The sequence below is a fragment of the Leucoraja erinacea genome, chromosome 17, assembly GCF_028641065.1.
Source record: "Leucoraja erinacea ecotype New England chromosome 17, Leri_hhj_1, whole genome shotgun sequence".
NCBI lineage: Eukaryota > Metazoa > Chordata > Chondrichthyes > Rajiformes > Rajidae > Leucoraja > Leucoraja erinaceus.
The window spans coordinates 9,947,425-9,969,964 of record NC_073393.1 but is presented as its reverse complement, the minus strand read 5'-3'; the positions used below and the strand labels follow the sequence as shown (position 1 = coordinate 9,969,964).

The 22,540-nt window shown below is 39.1% G+C and overlaps 1 protein-coding gene across 1 annotated transcript in view; it reads left to right on the top strand.

Moving 5' to 3' along the window:
• LOC129705497 (dynein axonemal heavy chain 5-like) overlaps nt 1-22,540 on the top strand; it is a 128,142-nt gene that overhangs the window by 32,195 nt on the left and 73,407 nt on the right. The window contains exons 17-28 of the mRNA XM_055649085.1: nt 1,557-1,744; nt 2,779-2,881; nt 4,544-4,662; nt 6,583-6,784; nt 7,155-7,390; nt 8,565-8,783; nt 8,978-9,040; nt 11,158-11,396; nt 13,589-13,829; nt 15,582-15,781; nt 17,695-17,848; nt 19,334-19,497. Of these exons, the coding sequence (XP_055505060.1) occupies nt 1,557-1,744; nt 2,779-2,881; nt 4,544-4,662; nt 6,583-6,784; nt 7,155-7,390; nt 8,565-8,783; nt 8,978-9,040; nt 11,158-11,396; nt 13,589-13,829; nt 15,582-15,781; nt 17,695-17,848; nt 19,334-19,497 (2,128 nt within the window). The remainder of the gene's footprint in view (nt 1-1,556; nt 1,745-2,778; nt 2,882-4,543; nt 4,663-6,582; nt 6,785-7,154; nt 7,391-8,564; nt 8,784-8,977; nt 9,041-11,157; nt 11,397-13,588; nt 13,830-15,581; nt 15,782-17,694; nt 17,849-19,333; nt 19,498-22,540) is intronic.

Sequence of the window (22,540 nt, the reverse complement as noted above, 5' to 3'; positions counted from 1 at the left end):
AAAAATAATTTGTACCTGCACTGGTGCATAAGTTGGTTGCAGTTACTTATAACCCGCCTCCTTACTATTGATGAAGTTAATGCATCATATAAAGTTGACCTTTGGATACAAAGTCGTTCTTCTGATATGTAAATCATACTGTTCAAATAATTTGATAGTATGCTTTTAGATAAGGAATCTACCAAACTTTCCAGATTCGCAATGTTATAAACTTTGTTTAACCTGCTTGTACCCAGCGCCAGAGACCAGGGTATATTGAATAAAATCTTTTTGAATTACCATTACTGTGAAGGAAGTTGCTAATCATTATAAAAGGCTGGCATAACATGAAACACATGCAGGGATGAACTGGAAAAGAAGCCGAATATGGTTGGCATGAACTTGATCTGGCCAAAGGGATTTTGATTTCCATGCTGATATCACTTTAAAAAAATTTTCCTATTGTAAGAGGTGATTCCATAGAAACTTTCATCTTCAACGTATTATTTAACTGGTTTAAACAAAATATATTGCTAGATGAGATTAAAGAACAAAAATAATACAATGCAATACCTCTGCTGATCAAAACCTCGACAGCAAAAAGTTACACCACCCCCACCTGAAGCACAAAGCAAGAGAATTACCAACCATTTCATCCATTGTAACAAAGCTTCTATTACATGTACCAATGCCCTGGAGAAGCTGATCTTTGCAAATGTTGCCTTTAAGTATTATTAATTGAAGCTTCCTAGCTTGTGTATGTACTGTCAATAGTCAATATGTGGATTGGTCAACTTCTCTGTTGTTCAATTCCATCAACACAAGAGCTGAATCTTTTGAGGAAGCAGGTTCATTACCAATTATTTGGGTCAACAAGGGATTGGTAATAAATGTGGCTTTGGCAGCACTGCCCCTGTCCATTAACAAATTAGTATGAAATTAATCTCAGAGTTTATTATTAGTGGCATCTGTGTTATCTCACAAAGAAAAACTATTCTAGCACATACTTAAAATTCAAAAGGTTTGTTTAAGAAATAGACAAATATTCAACTTTGCAAAGTAGGAATCATTGTATAATAGGGATGTTATAGACTGATAATTACATGGGCTTTAGCAATTACTGAAACTATTAGTCGAGAAAAAGTGAAGTTTTAATCGGTATTATTGAACTGAGTTTACGGCTTTGATTCTCATTGAAAATAAGATTGAATGAAACTAGTCTATCAAATAGTGCAGCAGAGTGGCGCAGTGGTAAAGTGGCTGCCTTACAGCGCTAGAGACCCCAGTTTGTTCCTGACTACAGGTGCTGTCAAAACAGAGTTTGTACATTCTCCCTGTGACCACAGGGCCTTTCTCTGGATGCTCCGGTTTCCCACAACATTGCAAAAACGTGCAGGCTTGTAGGTTAATTGGCTTTGGTAAAAATTGTAAAATGTCCCAAGTGTGTTAGTGTATGGGGTGATCGCTGGTCGGTGCAGACCCGATGGGCCGAGGGGCCCGTTTCCACGCTGTATGTCTAAATCTAAAATTGCAATCATGTCCATGGAAATGTGATTTGGTTGGTTTTCTTTCCTTAGATGCTGATGCTAGCTTTCAAATGCAAACCTCACAAGCAATTCTCCATGCTGACATTTGCTTTGCCATTCCTAACATTGAGCTGCATCCCAGTCTGGAAGAAGCCCAGAATACTTTAAATAGAGTTTGTGACTGCATTATCAATGTTTCCAAAGGGTTATCTGTATGGGGAAAGAAAAGAATGACAAACGTATGTATTATAAGTCTCCTAATCTTTGGCTAACATGAAATTAAGTTGTACAATGCAACATAAAATTGGAATTTATTGTAAACTATGACATTTTCTATCGAAGATGCTTGAATTGCATTTTATTCACTCTCTTTTATAATTGTCACTAACATTTTTTGAAGTGAATAATTATGAACTTTAAATTGTGCTTTGACAGTTCAATGATGTAAATGCGGACACAGATGGGCTGTGAATGCTGATAGACATAGAAACATAGAAACATAGAAATTAGGTGCAGGAGTATGCCATTCGGCCCTTCGAGCCTGCACCGCCATTTAATATGATCATGGCTGATCATCCAACTCAGTATCCCGTACCTGCCCTCTCTCCATACCCTCTGATCCCCTTGGCCACAAGGGCCACATCTAACTGCCTCTTAAATATAGCCAATGAACTGGCCTCAACTACCCTCTGTGGCAGAGAGTTCCAGAGATTCACCACTCTCTGTGTGAAAAATGAAAACTCTTCTGATGAAGTCAAGTCAAGTTTATTTGTCACATACACATATGAGATGTGCAGTGAAATGAAAGATGAAAGCAATTCTGGAAACAAAGATGTTTCCACTAGAGGTCACAGCGACGTTCCTTTAGGAAGGAGATGAGAAGGAATTTCTTTAGTCAGAGGTTGTGGAATCTGTGGAATTCTTTACCGCAGAAAGCTGTGGAGGCCAAGTCAATGGATATTTTTAATGATAGATTCTTGATTATTACGAGCGTTAGGGATAATGGGGAGAAGGCAGGAGAATGGGGTTAGGAGGGAGTGATAGACCAGCCATGATTGAATGGCAGAGTTGACAAATGGCCTAATTTTGCTCTTATTACTTATGACCTGAAGATAGAACGTTCGAGATAACTAATTTCTTAATGTAATAAGAGAACACTGGAACACTCCGGAACACTGTGCCTCTTAACTTGTCTGAACAAATATGATGTCAAACATTCATGAAACTAAATTATTGTGAAGATTGAAACAAATATTGTTCATTTCATTAACAGATAAAAAATAATGCCCAGGGAATTGCTGAACTCCGAACAAATGATACACAGATTGACCCTTTCATTAATGTTCATGTAGATCCTGGTGAAGCCAATGGTTCAGGTAATTTCTACCACCTGTTAGATATATGCATCAAGCAGATTAAGCAAGTTATGTATCCAAGTATGAATGTAATTAATTTGGTAACACAAGGCTGGGAGAAATCTGTTGACTTGTTTATCAAATGCTGTTTCTCACTCAAGTTTATAGATCCAGCTTGTGCTGGAAGCTGTCATTTCATTTTGGGAATGAACTCTGTGCATGATGCGCATTGAATTCCTGATTTTCATGGTAATTTGCATCTGATTGCAGATGACATTTAACATTTAAAGTTGATTGGACTTCCCTTGCTGCCAACTGGGATGAAGCCTCGAATGACAGATGGGGCATAAGCTGCTGAGAAATGTTTACTCTCTTCCACATGAAGGGACAGACATTTAGGTGCAGTTTGGTCTGTGGTTGAATGGTGTAAAGGAAGGAGATGGAGGGAAGAGGTATCTGTACATGCAAAACTCTGCATCGTGATGCTGACGAGCAATATGTATTGCAGAGTCTCATCGGAAGCAATAGTATTGGCTGGAATCAGGGCTGAAATTTAGAGAAGCATGAAGAATGGGACATGTATCTGTGTGTGATGCATATGAAGCAGAGCTGAATGTGGATATGGATGCAGAAAGAGTCAAAGTGTACTATAGAACTGAAACAAAAGCAGAAAATGCAGGAAACACTCAGTAGGTCAGGCAACATCTGTGGAAAGAAGAACATTGTTAATGCTTTGGGTCAAATTTTTCATGACAGGACTAGAACTGATTAAATGTCTCTCTGAAACTGAGTACATTTGTTTGTGAAGCAATTAGATCTTTGGAGGAAGAAAGGAATTGAATATTTAATGTGCAAGGGAAATAACTATGTAAGTAGAAAGGGCAATGGCAGAGGGTTGGGAAAGGCGAGCAGAGCCTTGGTTCCTTTCTTCCACACCACTTGGACCATCTCCCATATATGAGTAATATATATGTGCACCCACGCATGTGGATAATGTGTGTGCTCAATGTACCTCTCCAAAGGTCATCAGCTTTAATTTGCCACACAATCTATTAAAGAGGACTTTCACCCCAAAGTTGAATGGACAAAAATGTTGCTGCAGTTTGTCTGTAGTTTGAAGGGATTGAAGGGAAACCTGTAAAATTGAAGGCGCCTTTGTGAAAGAGGAAAAAATTGACCTGTAATGTGGGACACAAATAATATCTATAGAAAAGGTGAAAGCACCTTTTTTGGTGTATTGTAGGCTGCTGTTGTGAAGTGGAAGGAGAGAGCAGCGAAGTATGTTGGGGGAAATTACATGCTCTATTGTTCAGATTAATCAGTTAACGCTATATTCACAATACGGCTCTATTTGAAAGATGCTAATTTAATGTGTTTCTCTTACCTGAACACTAATATAGACCTAGATAGACAAAAGTGCTGGAGAAATTCAGCGGGTGCAGCAGCATCTATGGAGCGAAGGAAAAAGGCAATGTTTCAGGCTAAAACCCTTCTTCAGACCCGGCCTTCGGCCCGAAATGTTGCCTATTTCCTTTGCTCCATAGATGCTGCTGCACCCGCTGAGTTTCTCCAGCACTTTAGTCTACCTTTGATTTTCCAGCATTTGCAGTTCCTTCTTAAACTAAAAGAGACCTAAATGTTTTTCCATTAAAGCACAGTTGAAGTGTACCGTCTTCATTTCAGGTGCAGATACTGTTGCTGTCCACACCCAGACTAACAATTACTACAAAATAATTTCAGAAAATAAAGAGGTAGTTAAACTGGTTTCTGTTATTTCAACATCCATCATCTCATTTAGAAAGGTAAGCTAATGAGTCTGAACTGAGTTAATTTTACACAAATGCTTAAACATGTTTTGTCTTGTCTTTGTCTTATTGCAGTGAAACATTGTGGTTCATAAGTCGTTTAGAATGGTGGAAAACAGAAACTTAGAAACATAGAAATTGGTGGACGAGTAGGCCATTCGGCCCTTCAAGCCAGTACCGCCATTCAATATGATCATGGCTGATCATCCAGAACCAGATCACCAGATCATCCAAAAATTTGCTGCAGACCCGAGACTCCCTGTTGGGTTCAGGTCGAGTTACCTATGAAAGAGTCGTCAGATTCAAGTATATTGGGCTGAGCCAACACTTTATAAATAAATTTACTCTATAAATATATTTTGCAATTTTATAAATAAATAAACAAATATACTATTATTTAATAGCAAAGAATATATCAAGGCCCTGCAATGCCGATGAGGGCATTGACGCTGGCTGTATCTCTAGGCTGAGATGGGATATAAAAAAAGACTATTCCTCAGACTCCAATCAGGTTCAGACTCGTTGTGGGGGTCATGTCAGGTGCGGGTCTGAATTTTAATTTTATAGTCAAGCATCGTTTCTGTGTGAAGGAACATAATGAATATGTTTGTAAGATAGCTGATACCTGTACTATTTAGCCATTTCACTAGCTTGAACACATGTTTCATTTACCATTTCTGAAACATTTTATGGCAGTGATATTATTTCCAGTGCTAGTGCTTGAATTCCCAGTGGTGACTTTCATCAGATTGTGACAAAATGAATGGAGTGCAGCACAGTAATGAAACCAGCATTAAAGAGAGTCTGCCTGATTGCCTCACAGTAGATTGTTATTAACCTTGCCATTCATTAGGGAAGGAAAGGCTATAGCACCTGGAAGCAAGGATAAGGGGGATAAAAAACAGGTGGTTTCAGAACAAAATAGGAAAATCCGAAGATAGACACAAAAAGCTGGAGTAACTCAGCGGGTCAGGGAGCATTTCGAGAGAAAAGGAAAAGGTGACGTTTTTGCTCGAGACCCTTCTTCTGGATTTGTTCATCTGGGCCATTCCCCACACAGCTCAAATACTCAACAGATTTGTGCATAATCATCAGCGGCATTTAGAATACAAAATCACAGGGGAATATATCGAGTAAATGTAGTCTTTTGCCCAGAGAAGGGCAATTGAGAACCAGAGAACCAGTTTTCAAGAGAGAGTTAGATTTAGCTCTTAGGGCTAAAGGAATCAATGGATATGGGGAAAAAGCAGGAATGGGGTACTGATTTTGGATGATCATCCATGATCATATTGAATGGCGGTGCTGGTTTGAAGGGCTGAATGGCCTACTTTTCTATGTTTCTATGTATCTATGACATAGATTTAAGATGAGGGGAGAAGGATTTAATGCGAACCTGAGGGGTAACATTTTGACACAAAGGGTGGTGGGTGCATGGAACAAGTTGCTGGAGGAGGTAGTTGAGGCTGGTACTATCGCAATGTTTCAGAAACATTTAGACAGATACATGGATAGGATAGGTTTAGAGGGATATGGACCAAACGCAGGTAGGTGGGACTAATGGAGATGGGGCATGTTGGTCCTAAGGGCCTGTTTCCACGCTGTATGACAATGACTTTATTCCAGTTTATGTGTTCTTTATGTGCAATCCAGTTATATATATATTATATGATTTATTTAGAGGGAGAAAACAGTATCCAGTAAGTTATGTGTAGGAAAGAACTACAGTTGCTGGTTTAAATCGAAGGTAGACACAATCTGGACTGCATTGCTTGAAAAGGTGGTGGGTGGACAGAACTTTCAAAGAGCCAGCACAAACACAGTGGACTTTCAGTGTGGCATCATTCCTTGATTCTATAAAAATGGTAAAAGCATGAAATCTTTCCAGGATAATTAAAGCTTTGTGTGTTCTTGTCCTAGGACCTGCAAGAAGTTTTGGAAAAGTTGATCAGCTACTGTCATATCTGGAAAAACGATCGTGAAACAACTCTGAAGAAGTTTATGAAGGGAAACCCCTCAATCTCCGAACTTGAGTTCCAAATCAAGTTTTACCGCAATCTGCAGGTCCAAGTTCAAGCTGAACCCAGAGTCATTTATATGGGTCCTTTTGCACTGTATGCAGGTATATTTTCGTTTACAAGGTTAAACTTGTATGACTTTTGGAAAGGTAAAATTACTTTAATAAATTAAAAATATTAGCTAAAGTAATAATCGAGAACTCGTTAAACAATCGGTGTTGCTCTGTACATTTCATTTACTTGTGCTTGTATATATGTTCTTGTCTAATATAAATTTGCTCCCGGCAATGACACCCTAAATGTTTACTGAGCTGTTGACACAACCTTGTATCTTAGAAAATATTGCCAATATTTTGTATTTTGGGGCTAATGATAAATGACACAGAGACTCTTTGTCATAAGAATTCAGAGTAGCTTGCCCAACTCAGTCTGTTTCATTAAGGGGTTGGCTAAAATATATATATTGTTGAACAGATGATATGAAGATAGCCTTGATGGAAGAATGCAGAGCTTGGATGATTGGGTTTTCTCAAATCTGTAATGAAAAATATAGGACAAATCTGGAAAATATCTTGATCTTCATAGAAGAGACTTCAAGGAAATTAAATTGTCCATTCAATGACCTGGATGATATTAGAATAATTGTAAGTTCTTTGAAAGAGATACGAGAAAAACAGATTGAGATCGATTTACAAATTGGACCCATTGAGGTAGGAGTATTTCTGGATTTTATTACAATTTTTTTCAATGTTTATTACTTATGTTAGATAACAGCGATACTGAACTTTGCAATATCATCAAGCATTTTCATCACTGTGACAAAGTATCACAGTGGTAGAAAATGAATTGACCGGAGAGTGTTTTGTGAAAGAATTTTGGCAATTGGAACGTCTTTGGAGTGATGCTGGTGTTCCCACTGAATTGTCCAACGCTGTGGGGACTTTTCCACCTTATTGAGAAGTAAAATGAATGGTTGGAAAGGGTGGTGATAAAATAGTTGCTATTGTCCAATGTGTGGGATTAAGACACTGCTACAGTTTACCTTACAATTAACAGATGCTTATATAATAAGACTCTGGTTGACAATCTGGCATTCTTCGGAGGACCTTGGTGGTGCTGGGATAATACATTTTCCAGACAATTGAATGTTACTCTGAAATATTGGAGCGTTGTGGTCATCACTTTCTTTATATGTTATACAGTACTACAGTATGTTTTCCTGTGGACTTCAAATGAACAAGAAATGCCCCTGGTAAGTTTAAAGGGAGCATAGAAACAGAACTCTTTAAGAAAGAACCGCAGATGCTGGAAAAAACGAAGGTAGACAAAAATGCTGGAGAAACTCAGTGGGTGAGACAGCATCTATGGAGCGAAGAAATGGGCGATGTTTCGGGTCGAGACCCTTCTTCAGTGATGTGGGGGGGTGGGGGGATGGAAAAAAGGGCGTGCCCCCCCCCACATTCCCCCCCCCCCCCCCCATCAGTCTGAGGAAGGGTCTCGACCCGAAAACTTCGACTATTCCTTTGCTGCATAGATGCTCCATATGAGCGGGTCATATCACAAATGACCCACCCCCCTGCCACATCAGCCACGTCCTGCCCCATCTGTCTTTTCTCGCCTCCAACCTTTCCTCCTCCCTCCACCCCCTATTTTCAGTCTGAAGAATGGTCCCGACCCAAAAGTCACAGATCATTTTTCTCCGGAGATGCTGCTTGACCCGCTGAGTTACTCCAGCACATTGTGTCTATCTTTGAAAGAGCTTTAGTTGTTTGTGAGAATGTCAGAAGGAAATTGAAACCACAGGAAAAAGAAATGATATCTGCATTGAAAATTTAAAAAAATGTTCCTTTATTGGCTTTCTTTTTTTTTTTTTAAATTTTGCAGGAATTCTTTGCCATGCTGAATAAATATGAGATGCAAGTTGTTAAGGAAGATTCTGACAGAGTGGATACATTGCGATATACCTGGGAAAAGCTTCTCATGCATGGAACAGCAGTACAGAATCAGCTAATTTCTTTACAACCTTCATTCCGTGCTGAACTGATCATCAACATGAAAACTTTTTTAGAAGATTCTGATACTTTCTTCCAAGACTATGAAAAGGTACTGTATTAAGAATTTCTTCCAAATATATTTTAAGTCATGAACAAATTTAATGTTTCAATCGAAGTGCACGGCGGAAGTTGAAGCAGGATGTTCCATCGTTTCTTATAGCTGCCCAGGTAATTTATTGGTTTATATGTGTTGCTTTTCTTCATTGTTGTTCAGTCAAATCTGTTGTGTCTCCTTTTCATTAGGAAGGACCTATGCAGCTTGCATTGTCCCCTCAAGAAGCTAATGACCAGCTGGTTATTTATCAGGTAAAATGGCCATAGAGCTTGTATGAGCTTAACTACTTTCTTTGGATGTTCCAGCTTTATTGTATTGAAAAATGTATAAATATCACATTTTTTAACTTAAAGATGACTTTTGTGAGTGCAAAATTTATTATGTTAGGTCAATTAAACACTGACTATTAATGGTTATTAAGGATGAGGCGTTCCACACCAGGGCATCTGAAATGTCCTCATTCTTCAGGGAACGGGGGGGGGGGGGGGGGGGGTTCCCTGAAGAATGAGGACATTTCAGATGCCCTGGTGTGGAACGCCTCATCCACCATAGATGAGGCTCACACCATACCCCACAACACTGCTCACTCTCCCCATCCCCCCACTCGCAACAAGGGCAGAGTTCCCCTAGTCCTCACCTTTCACCCCACCAGCCGTCACATACAACAAGTAATCCTCCGTCAGTTTCGCCACCTCCAACGTGACCCCACCACTCGCCACGGCTTCCCATCTCCCCCCATGTCTGCCTTCCGCACAGACCGCTCCCTCCGTAACTCCCTTGTCAATTCTTCCCTTCTCTCCCGTACCACCCCCTCCCCCGGGCACTTTCCATTGCAACCGCAAGAGATGCAACACTTGTCCCTTTACCTCCCCCCTCGACTCCATTCAAGGACCCAAGCAGTCATTCCAGGTGCGACAGAGGTTCACCTGCATCTCCTCCAACCTCAGCTATTGCATCCGCTGCTCTAGATGTCAGCAGACCTACACCGGTGAGACCAAGTGGAGGCTGGGCGATCGTTTTGCTGAACACCTCCGCTCGGTCCGCAATAACCAACCTGACCTCCCGGTGGCTCAGCGCTTCAACTCCCCTTCCCACTTCATATCCGACCTCTCTGTCCTGGGTCTCCTCCATGGCCAGAGCGAGCAACACCGGAAATTGGAGGAACAGCACCTCATATTCCGCTTGGGGAGTCTGCATCCTGGGGGCATGAACATTGAATTCTCTCAATTTTGTTAGCCCTAGCTGTCTCCTACCCTTCCTCAGCCCTCGGGCTGTCTCCTCCCATCCCTCAGCCTTCGGGCTCCTCCTCCTCCTTTTTCCTTTCTTCTCTCCCCGCCACCCCCTATCAGTCTGAAGAAGGGTTTCGGCCCGAAACGTTGCCTATTTCCTTCGCTCCATAGATGCTGCTGCACCCGCTGAGTTTCTCCAGCATTTTTGTGTACCTACTGACTATTAATAATGAATTTCGGAACAAAAAACAATGTTTAATGAGTCGGCTAACTGCTATAGTGTCATAACAGTTACGAATACCATTGACTTTGCTAATATTTACCAATTTAGACACATTCAATGTAGAATGAGTCACAAGAGCACATCTGTGCACATTCACATCTACAAGTCCACCAGGCCCCTAAGTAAAGTGGGTTAATTTGTTAAGACTACTGAATAGATGTGAACCATGTTTATTTGGATAGTTGTATTATCATCAAACGGTTTAAATAAATCTGAATGTTTGTGATATGCTGAATAAATCTGTACACGGAGGTGGAGATGTTGCCAATAATATGCTTGTTAATACAATGAACAAAACTGCAAAGATCTAGTCTCACCAGGGACCATCCTGAAAACATTATGTGCCAGGAAATATATATTTCATGCACAAAATGTAATGAATTATTAACTGAAAATATTTAATGACTTAATTTAAAAAGTATGTTTTTTCAAGTGGGAATATTGTATCAGGTTTTCATTTACAAAACTAAAAAGAAAGGTTGGTACCTTTGCATTGCACAAAATAATGTGGTTCACAGTCCTTACAATGTAGAGGAATGACCTGATATTTAGCTTGAGTTGACTCCTTTTTTCAAGGATACCTCTTTTTCCCCTTTAAAAGCTAAAGGGTTATTTGAAGTAGTCTCCAGGGAGACATTTCCTTTTTTAATTTTACTACTTGTATATAAGACGTAAAGGCACTGTAAGAAACTTTGTACATCATGAGTTAAACTTCAAATATATTTCCTGAGGTAAATTAAGATTATTTGCAAAACTACATCTCTGAACAGAGTGTTATAGTTTGGGGATTGTTCAGGTGACTTAAGTTGTACCGATTAAAATCTTCATAAGAATGTATCCTGTCAAACATTTTCAGAATCGTTTTGACAACCTTTATCGCAAATTTATCACCTGCACTGCTGGAGAGGAGCTCTTTGGGTTGTCAGTTACACAATGCCCCGAGCTGCTGGAGGTAAAAAAGGAGCTAAACCTTTTACAGAAGCTTTATGGCCTTCACAATAATGTGATCAACACAGTGAACAGCTACTTTGAAGTTCTCTGGGCCGAGGTGAACATAGAGAAGATAAACAATGAGCTGCTGGATTTTCAGAACAGGTTAACTGTCTTCATTCTATACAACTTTCTTCTGATGATACTCATGAATGTATTGAGAGCAGTAAAGTATTCGCAGACAGAAGAAGGCAAATATCAGAAAGACAAATGTTCTGATATACATAATGGTCTGATACACATGTTCTGATATACATAATGGTCTGACATAAAAGTTCCTCATTGCAAATTCTATCTTTTCATATAATTTGAACACATTCTACTCTACATTCCAGTAACTTATCCTCATGTAATTAAATCCTTTTTTAATGAAGTATGAATATAGTTTTATTTCTGCAAATCTTTCAATAAATATGTTTTATTGATGCTGTTAATTATTAAATCTTTCATGGGAAGTTGATGGTTTTGTTTTTTGTCTCAAAGTGCCAGATATATATTTCAATGCATTCCATGACTATATGTGCAGATTTAATATTCCTGCAGGACATTTCTATGCAAGTAAACCTAATGACAAATCAAAATGAACTTGTTAGTGACACTAAGTAGAGAATGAACTCATCCTCTGGACTAATATAATCAATTTGATATTTTCAGAATTGGAGATAGGCTGTGTGTGAAAGCTAAATGTTTCTGAGAATTTGTTGATGCTGGGGACAAGAATTGGTACCCATGCTGATATTGAAATATTTAATTCTGCCTTGGTGAGAATTTTACAATCCATCCAAGTTTATCCCTCGCAACAAAAAAATGGAAATGCTGGCAATGATGGCAGTAACTACTAGTCAGCTAGTCTTTGGCCCAAGGTCCGATAGAAACGATCCCCTCACTAATTATTTGTGTTCGTTGTTACAAAATTAAAATCTTCCAAACTTCTACTGTATTTGCTTTGAGCCTAGCAAACAAGCTGTAAGGTCAGAAAATTCTGTCAAGAATTTATGGCTTACTCATGGTAAATAACAAAAACGTTTCTGATGAGATTAAATCTGATGAGATTGCTAATGAAGTTCAGCAGCCTCTACTCTTTATAATTATTTGCTGGTGAGTTTAACAGAAGTTTTGTGATTCGTGCTATTGATGAACTGTTGACAGTGAAACTTTTCATTACATAGACAGAGTCTTAAAATCATACAGCACAAAACAGGTCCATCAGCCCAACCCATCTGTGCCAAGTAAGATGCTCTATCTAAGCTAGACTCATATGCCCATGTTTGGCCCATATCTTTCTGAACCTTTCCTATCCATGTGTCAAGCTAATTGTGATTAGCATTCAGTCCAGTGCTATTAATTTAAATGAGCTTGCTCTGGAGAAGAGATGGTATGCTTGATTTTATTGTATGTTGGTGCGTTTCATAAAGGCACTGGTATGTGTCACTACACAAGTCAAATGGGAGGGCCAATACATATTACAACAAGTCAAAAGGGAGGACCAAGGCAAATTTGTTTAGTGGCCATGATGGTTTATTTTCAGTAACATAGGGTGTGTGTAGTGGCAGTAGACAACCTGAGAGTCACACGGGGAGTTGGAAAAACTTCAGCACAATCTGGGCACATGGAATCAATCAGGAGGGCATGAAGTGATACAGAAATTAAACAAAACACGATTGCTCCTCCTAACCTCACAATTTGGTTTAAGAGGAAAGTTAAACCTCACCTTTGAATAGCATCTAGTAATCTATCAATCAAATACCTTCGGTTTGGCTGATTTAATGGATGTGAATATAGATTGCAAAACCAACATTTATTCTCCTCTCCTAATTTGCACTTGGGAAGATTAGTCACCCTCTTGAACCGCAGTGGTCTGTGCTGTGAAAGAGCTCTCAATGCCACTTGGAAGGAATTCTAGGATTCTGACTCTGGCTGAGGTTATTTTCAAATCAGAATGGTTGGCTGCCCTTGCAGTTCCAGATGGTTTTAAATCACTGATTTGGAAAGGTTCTTTTTTTTCTGCCATGAATAAATTATACAAAGCTATTAAGCCTCTAATTTTCATATTAAAATATTTGATGCCAGTTTTGTTAATACTTTCAAAGTGGTAAAATTAGGCAATAGCAGATTGGTTAATTTCATTGGAAAAGAGTAGCGGATATTATTTTTAAAGATCTTATATCTGATTTAAAGCATAATGTAAGTATCTGTTCATAGTAGCAATATATGAATACATGTGCAGACTATGCCCCATTGGAAGTGTAAGTTTTGTTTGAAGCGATGGGTATCTAATAATTGCTGATATGTTTCAGATGCCGCAAACTGCCTCGAGGTTTGAAGGAATGGCCAGCCTACCTTGATTTAAAGCAGACCATCGATGACTTCAATGAAAGTTGTCCCCTATTGGAGATGATGTCCAATAAGGCTTTGATGCCTCGTCATTGGCGGCGCATTGGCCACGTCATGAAACAAGACTTTGACGTTGACAGTGAAACGTTTAAATTGTCCAACATTATGGAAGCCCCACTTCTAAAGTACAAAGAAGAAATTGAGGTGTGTTCTGATTTGTAGAAAATTAAGAATTGAAGGGAATTTCTATCAATGGTTTGTGTTAAAAGATGAAGAAGTCATTCCAGAAGTCAAATTTAAATTCCTCTCATGAAAATAACCAGAGAAGAAACGTTATAACACATCTGTTTCCTGCTGCGTTTTCCATATGCTGGAGAAATGTTTCAAATGATCAAATAATCTGCAATGACTTTAGAGTGAATTTAATAAAAGAACAATGCATGGATAGTCGGAAGAAATTGAAAATCAAAGCCATTTTCTGACTTCCATTCATTCAATAATTTATCTGATGATTCTTATGAATATATTTTTCTGTTATTGCTTACACCTTTATAGAAGCCGTACAAAATAGTTCCATCTGCCAATTCCCTTTCCTTTTCAAAATCCTTAAGTGAGCTGCTATCTTCCAAACACATGTGCATCTTCACTTAGCTTCATGTCTGATAGGTTCTAATTAAATTTTTGTGACTGACGTAGCTCTGAATCATTATTTATATGGCGAGCTTCTGTGCACAATCTCTCCGTGCTTTTGTACAACCTTTCTGCAGTTTATGCCACAGGTTCCTCCAATAGTTTTGGTCAGCAGGGTTGCTTTTATTTTTTTTGCCGCTTGTGTATTTAATCATAGCAGGACCACTCTCACCAATAGATTATTTTCTGGTCATCTATGTTGGTAACTCTGGAAACAACAAGAGATCTACACTTGGTCCCCTTGTCTTCTTCATGCATATATTGCTCCTTAGTTGCATCATTTGAACACCTCGGGTCTGGCTGCACATGGAATATGAGGCAGCAAATCAGGCTTCCTTTTTTACATCCTGTTACTATCGTAGTTCTTAAACATTATTAATAAGGGCCACCATCTATGCACAATCCCTCCATGCCTTTGCACAACTTTTCTGCAGTTTTTGCCACTGGTGACCAGAACACTCTCCTTCAATATTATTTGCCCTTATTAATAATGTTTCAGAGCTATATCAGTAACACTCCACCTCTGCCTCGACTTCCACCTCCACCTTCAACATGCAATGCAATACCAACGTAAACATATTTGAATTGAATATTGTAGGCTCACAGTAAGCTCATGGTTATCCTTCCAGACTCCATGTGTGTTTTAGGAGCTAATTCGCAGAGACGCCCAGCATTTTGCAATTGCATGCAATGTCTAGATGTCTCAGCTGGAACTTTTACTCAATTGTGGAGTTTGTGGATGGCAGAAGCCATTCTAGTGAAGCAAGAACCCACAGTGTGGTGTGGTCTACCACATTGCCTGGGAACATGCTGGGAACCTGGGAACATGCTGGGAACCTGCCATGGGTGTGTCTCCTAAAGTAACACATGCACTCAGGCTTGTCCATACTATCTTTCCCAGGCCAATTATTGCCATGTCTATACTGCACCTCCATCCCTACCTTGGCTCAACTAATTCCCACTGGGCATCTAAACCGCAGTTCGCAGTATTGACTGGCAGACTTAAACTTTGTTCACTTTCCTCCATTTGAACCTATCCCCAAGCTGACCTCTGCCTTGCTTCACCACCAACGATGAACCAAGGCTGTCCCCTACTCCAGATTTATAGTTGATAGGGGATCATATGATTTCATATGATCCAAGAACTTGCTTATTTTCAAAGAAAGATATTGAATCTGTGCAATTCTGATTGATCACTAACCAGTTTCAGGTACAAGATGAATTGAGGAAACTTGTGAACTGAAAATTACTGTGTTTTGATATTAGGATATTTGCATCAGCGCTGTGAAAGAAAAAGACATTGAACAGAAGCTGAAGCTAGTCTTAGCGGAGTGGGATAATCGATACTTCACATTTGCCAACTTTAAATCACGTGGTGAGCTACTCCTCCGGGGTGACAACACATCTGAGATCATCTCACTTGCAGAAGATAGTTTAATGGTTCTTGGTTCCCTCCTGAACAACAGGTAAGATCTGCGTGCAGGCCCTGTACCTGAGTGGATTAGTAAAATGTCAAGAATAAAAGGAACTCAAACAAACAAAATTGATAGTGAAATTATTCATTTTGCTATGTTTTTGTTTGGACCTTACTTAATCCCCCATCCAAGAGTGTTTAACTTGATTATTATCTAACTACAAGCCATCTTATTTATTTATTTATTTATTTATTATTAAAACATCTATTTTGTGAGTCATACATATTGGAAAATAAATATTCAACATCGTAGGTTAATTTCATTGTATATTAGTCAACGGTTTCTCCATTATCTACAGTAGATTTGTGGAAATCAAAGAACTAATTCTTGCACGATTATTTAAACTGAGAAGCATTTATATTAATCACTTTCAAACTATTTTTTGATTGGAAAGACATATGAAGAAGCCTCAGGTAAACCAGAATTTGATAAAGGTCATGAATATAAGGGCAATGGGAGAGATTGACATTTAGGATTCAGTTTAATACAAAACTTGTAACCCAATCTTTCGATTTTACAAGGTCAGGAAGATTGAGAAAGATGAGGATATTCACAGTTCCAGAATGGACTAAGTGGAAAATGTCAATATATTGAGGTTGGAGAGAGTTTAATTGATGAGCATGAACAAAATAACATGGATGTGCTGGCTGTAGAGAGGTGCAGGATATGAAATAGTTCATGTTAACTACATGGGCATATTTTAAGATAGCCTTTTGAATTTCGGCTATATAAACCAGCATTATAAATTAGCTTTGGACAATTTTATTAAATTGAACAAGAGATCAATCTACTCAAACAATACAGTAAAATATCTGAATTTGTATTGTGCGCCATAAAAAAAAGGAATGGTTGGAAAATCTGAAGTAAGAATGAATGAAGAGCAGTGTGGTTTAGCTCGGATAAGTTTTCAGTTTGAAAACAAGTTATTAGATTCTGATCATTGTATTTTTATAAATGACTTATGCTTGCTAAATTAGTTTAGCAGTTCAAAAAGATATATTAAGCTTTCCTTTGGGCATCTGTATTAGTTAAAAAATTATTCATTTAGTGACCAAGGAGCTGAGCAAGTTTATCTCGTATGATATTCATATTCAAATGTCAAGTTCATGCAGCTGCAGTGGATAACTTTATTTTTGCTACAATGGTCTAGAAAACCTTGCTATTAACTTACTGGACAGGCATCGAGTGGCCTGAAATTTTGGATGCAGGAACACAATCATGTTCTTTTGTGGTAATGAGGGAATTTAAATTCAATTGATTAAGTAAATTTGGAGTGAAATGTTGGTGGCAGTAATCATTTCACATTAGACGACCAACCACTTAACCACTCTCTGAAATGGCCATTTTAAATTTCCACTCAGCCCAGGGGACAATTAGACCATAAGAAATAGGAACAGAGGGAGATTATTTGTCTCCTTGAGCCCAAATTCCACGTCATCGATATTCTTTGAGTGATGATATTTGTTCAGAAATCCCTCTTGGGATTTTATTGAACTAAATTTCCACTCTATATCCTAAATGGTGGGAAACTGGGAATAAATTATTACCACAGACAAAGTAATTTTCTGCCCTGAGCCGCCTCCATTGTCAGAGTGGAAAATTGGAGGAACTGCACCTCATATTTCACTTGGGCAGCTTACACCCCATCGGTATGAATATTGACTTCTCTAACTTCAAGTCGCCCTTGCCTTCCCTCTGTCCCCTTCCTAGTTCTCCCACCATTATTTTCTCCGACTACATTTTATCTCTGTACCTCCCATTCCCCTGACATCAGTCTGAAGAAGGGTCTCGACCCGAAACATCACCCATTCCTTCTCTCCAGAGATGCTGCCTGTCCCGCTGAGTTACTCCAACATTTGGTGTCTACCCTTAATTTAGTTAATATGTGTATTTTGTTTCCTTAGGTACAATGCTCCATTTAAAGTACTTATTCAAAAGTGGGTGCACAACCTATCCTCCACAATAGATATAATTGAGAGCTGGTTGACTGTACAAAACCTATGGGTGTATCTGGAAGCAGTGTTTGTGGGTGGAGATATTGCCAAGCAGCTACCAAAGGTTAGCATTAATTTATCTGAAATGATGACTATATAGTGTTACAAGACTCTTGGATTAAGGGGGGGAATTCCTAACATTTATTTTATTCCTGACAGTAAGCAGCCTCACCAAAGCAAGCAAAGGAACTGCATTATGGTAATGCTATGCCAGCATCATCATACTTAGTTCCATCAAGTGTGTTTGAGCCTCTGCGATTCTCATTCGCCTACACTGAACTGTTATGACCAGGAAAGTGGTAGGAGAGTAAATTAGAAGCAGGGTCTGGTATTTCCTGGATGTCCTGGGCAATATCAGCACCAGAGGAGAATGGTTCACACTTGAAATGTTGCTTCAAGGTGATGCTTGATAGCAGTGCTGCACCTTAGGCAATAGTACCTTATTCATTCAAAGTTCATCTGTCTTCAGGGAAACTGACGTAATTATATCACAGATAGACACAAAGTGCTGGAATAACTCAGCAGACCAGGCAGCATCTCTGAAGAAAAAGGATGGGTGACAATTCTTCAGAATCAAATGTAATGATATCACATGACATCTGTTCATTAGAATGAGACATTCACACTGATGAGGAACTTAAGGGCCTGTCCCACTTTCACGACCTAATTCACGACCTCTGCCGAGTTTGCCCTTGACTCATATGTCTCATTCTAATGAGAGATAAGTTTTTTTGCCTTCCATCACAGCGAGGAGGAGATGCGCTGTGATGGATGTCGGTGTAAATTGTGTTGTGTCTTGGGTCTTTTTTTCTTGTGTGTATGACTGTAGAAACAACATTTCATTTGAGCCTCTATGAGGTTCAAGTGACAAATAAATTGTATTGTATTGTATTGTATTCTACTCGCAGCATGATCATCACGAGGTCGTAGGAGGTCGTAGGAGGTTGTGGGTAGGTCGTAGGTAGGTCGTGATGCTAGTCGTAGGTACTCATGGCATCAAGTAGGTCGGGGCGTTTTTCTAGCCTGATGAAAAATATCCACGAGTAAAAAAGGTCGTGAATTAGGTCATGAATGTGGGACAGGCCCTTAAGTGAAATATCTCAATATTAAAAATCTGTTTATTGCTTCACATAGGAATCAGGAAAACATAACTGCAGATCATGCAAAAAAATAATAATTCTGATATAAACCTTAACTAGATGGGCAGGATGTTCTGTTCATTTCCGTTTGGTAGCAAGAGTATTTTGGAAAAAAAATCTTTACCAACCTGTTTTCCAGTCTCCAAAGTTATGTAATCTACTGAGCGATGAGTTATGTAATCCAGGCGATCATATATATTTTTTCTGAGATTTTAAATCCATTTTCTTCCTATCACCCAAAAAGACTAATGGACCAAGATTCTTTTTGGTTGGCAGGAGTTTTTAAAAATTGTAAAACTGTAAATTGCAAAATTGTAAATGTTGGATAAGGAAATTATAGTTTTGTTCTAAAAAGCATTAACCGGAATGATTTGCAAAGATAAATGACCAAATCTATTATGTCTTAACAGGAAGCAAAGAGATTTTCCAATATTGACAAGTCATGGATGAAGATAATGATTCGTGCCCATGAGGTCCCTAACGTGGTTCAATGTTGCATGGGAGATGAAGCCATGGTCCGGCTGCTACCACATCTTCTGGAGCAACTTGAAATATGTCAGAAATCATTAACTGGGTAAATGCTGCAACTGTGTAAAGCAGAGTTAATTTTGAGATGATGTAGTGATGAGGATTTAGTGATAGTGATTAAAGTGACTGAGCCATTTTATTGAATGCACAGATGCGAAAGTGAGGGTTTATTTAATCCTCTATTGTTTATTATTTAATCATCTAATTCACTAGCCTCTACTCTTTTACTGTCTCTTTCAGAACGAATTCCGTCATGTTAATTGAGTCTTAAAACATGACAGTGATTCCAATCTGGGAATGTACAGAGTTTCAGACAGGTTTTATCTGATTAGAATTTATAGTGGTTAATACAGATTATTTATACTTTCTCAGAGATGTGGGGAAAGCACTGTTTACTGAAACTGAGATTTATTTTTGCTCTGCCTTTTGTTCCTACTTTCTCTGGCTGCTCATAACCATCAGTTACCTGGAAAAGAAGCGGCTGATATTTCCAAGATTCTTCTTTGTATCAGATCCCACTCTGCTAGAGATCCTCGGCCAAGCATCTGATTCCCATACAATACAATCTCATTTGCTTAATGTATTTGACAACATTAAATCAGTCCTGTTTCACGAGACGGTGAGTTTGAATTATTCACTGCCTTATCTATGCTGATAAAGTGGATTCCTTTCAGAAAAAATTGAGTTTATTCATGTCAAACACTAAAATTACAGGGCACGAAGATCAATGTCATGATTTAGTGGTAACACTGAAGCCAATATATTTGTAAAGAGTAGGAGTAAATGGGTCCTTTTCACAATGGCAGGCAGTGACTAGTGGGGTACCGCAGGGCTCAGTTCTGGGACCCCTGCTATTTACGATATATATTAATGATTTGGACGAGGGAATTGAATGCAACATCTCCAAGTTTGCGGATAACACGAAGCTGGGGGGCAGTGTTAGCTGTGAGGAGGATGCTAGGAGGCTGCAAGGTGACTTGGAAAGGCTGGGTGAGTGGGCAAATGCATGGCAAATGCAGTATAATGTGGATAAATGTGAGGTTATCCACTTTGGTGGCAAAAACAGGAAAGTAGATTATTATCTGAATGGTGGCCGATTAGGAAAGGGGGAGATGCAATGAGACCTGGGTGTCATGGTACACCAGTCATTAAAAGTAGGCATGCAGGTGCAGCAGGCAGTGATGAAGGCGAATGGTATGTTAGCATTCATAGCAAAAGGATTTGAGTATAGGAGCAGGGAGGTTCTACTGCAGTTGTACAGGGTCTTGGTGAGACCACACCTGTAGTATTGCGTACAGTTTTGGTCTCCTAATCTGAGGAAAGACATTCTTGCCATAGAGGGAGTACAGAGAAGGTTCACCAGACTGATTCCTGGGTTGTCAGGACTTTCATATGAAGAACGACTGGATAGACTCGGTTTGTACTCGCTAGAATTTAGAGGATTGAGGGGGGATCTTATAGAAACTTACAAAATTCTTAAGGGGTTGGACAGGCTAGATGCAGGAAGATTGTTCCCGATGTTGGGGAAGTCCAGAACAAGGGGTCACAGTTTAAGGATAAGGGGGAAATCTTTTAGGACCGAGATGAGGAAAGCTTTTTTTTTTCACACAGAGAGTGGTGAATCTCTGGAATTCTCTGCCGCAGAAGGTAGTTGAGGCCAGTTCATTGGCTATATTTAAGAGGGAGTTAGATGTGGCCCTTGTGGCTAAAGGGATCAGGGGGTATGGAGAGAAGGCAGGTACAGGATTCTGAGTTGGATGATCAGCCATGATCATGTTGAATGGCGGTGCAGGCTCGAAGGGCCGAATGGCCTACTCCTGCACCTATTTTCTATGTTTCTAAAGTTGGTTCCTATTTTGGAAATTTCTATCATTCTTGCACATCATCTTAACCAGTAAGTTTAAATATTATAATTCAGTTCACCATTTCATATTTCAGGTTGTATTCCATGGAATTTAGAGCTGTTAAAGGATTATGTGATCAAAGTTTATATCTGCGGCATGTGGAGACCAAGGTCAAAAATAACAGTGAATCCTTTCAGAAATTATTTTAGGAAATAGGTTTACATTTAAAGACATGCAAAAGTTTGGAACTCTTCATCAGCAGTTGATTCTAGACCAATAATCAATTCTTTAAGGATTACACCACTAAAAAATATGGGGATATCTGCAAAGTTTATTCAAAATGGTTGAGCAGATTGAGAAAGTATTTGAAAAGTAGACAGGTTTCTGGGCTTTATAAAGGGTGGCAAGAAAATTATAATGAAGCTTTGTGCAATTCTAGTTTGTCCTGTTCTTGGCTTCACATTTTAGAAAATATGTAACGACTTTGATGAGACAAAAGAGGAAATTTCCTGGAATGGTTCTTGGGTGTGAGAGATTGGTGAAGCTGGAGTTGTTCTCCCTGGCATAGAGGAGTTTGTGAGGAGTAAAAGTAGAAAATGGTAGAAAAATACTCATCAGTTCATCGAGCATCTGTGGAGAAACAAGCACAGTCAACATTGCAAATCAATGACCTGTCATCAGAACTGAGAGAAGTTTGAAATTAAACATTTAAAGTCACAGAGAAGGAATTTGGGTGGAGAGAACAAAATTAATGCTTGGGATGGGATGGAAACCAAGAGACAGAATGATATTAATAGTGGTCATGTAGCTGAGAGAGGATGGTGAAGGCTTATTGAACACAGCTGAACTGCAAGGAGAAGTTGCAGATAGCAAGACTTTATGAAGATGAAATGGAGAAGTGAGAAAAAAGGTGCTGCCATTGCTGGAATATGGAGAGAAGGCAGGGGCGAGGGAACTGGATCTATTGAAGATACACAGGAAGTTAAATAACATCTCAGGAGAAAGAAAAACTTAGTTAATGTTACAGATTGATGAGAATCAGCTAGTTCTGTCACAAACTGGAATGGCTGCGTATTGTTGCATTCAGCGTTGAGTTACGTGCTCTGTAATGTGCTTAGATGGAGGATGACATTACAGGTCATGTTGAGATTTGAAGGGTCAGAGACCACATTGATGATGGAGTGGATGTGGAATGGAAAATTAAAATGAAGGAAAATGACGGAATGAAAATGAGTGGATGTAGAA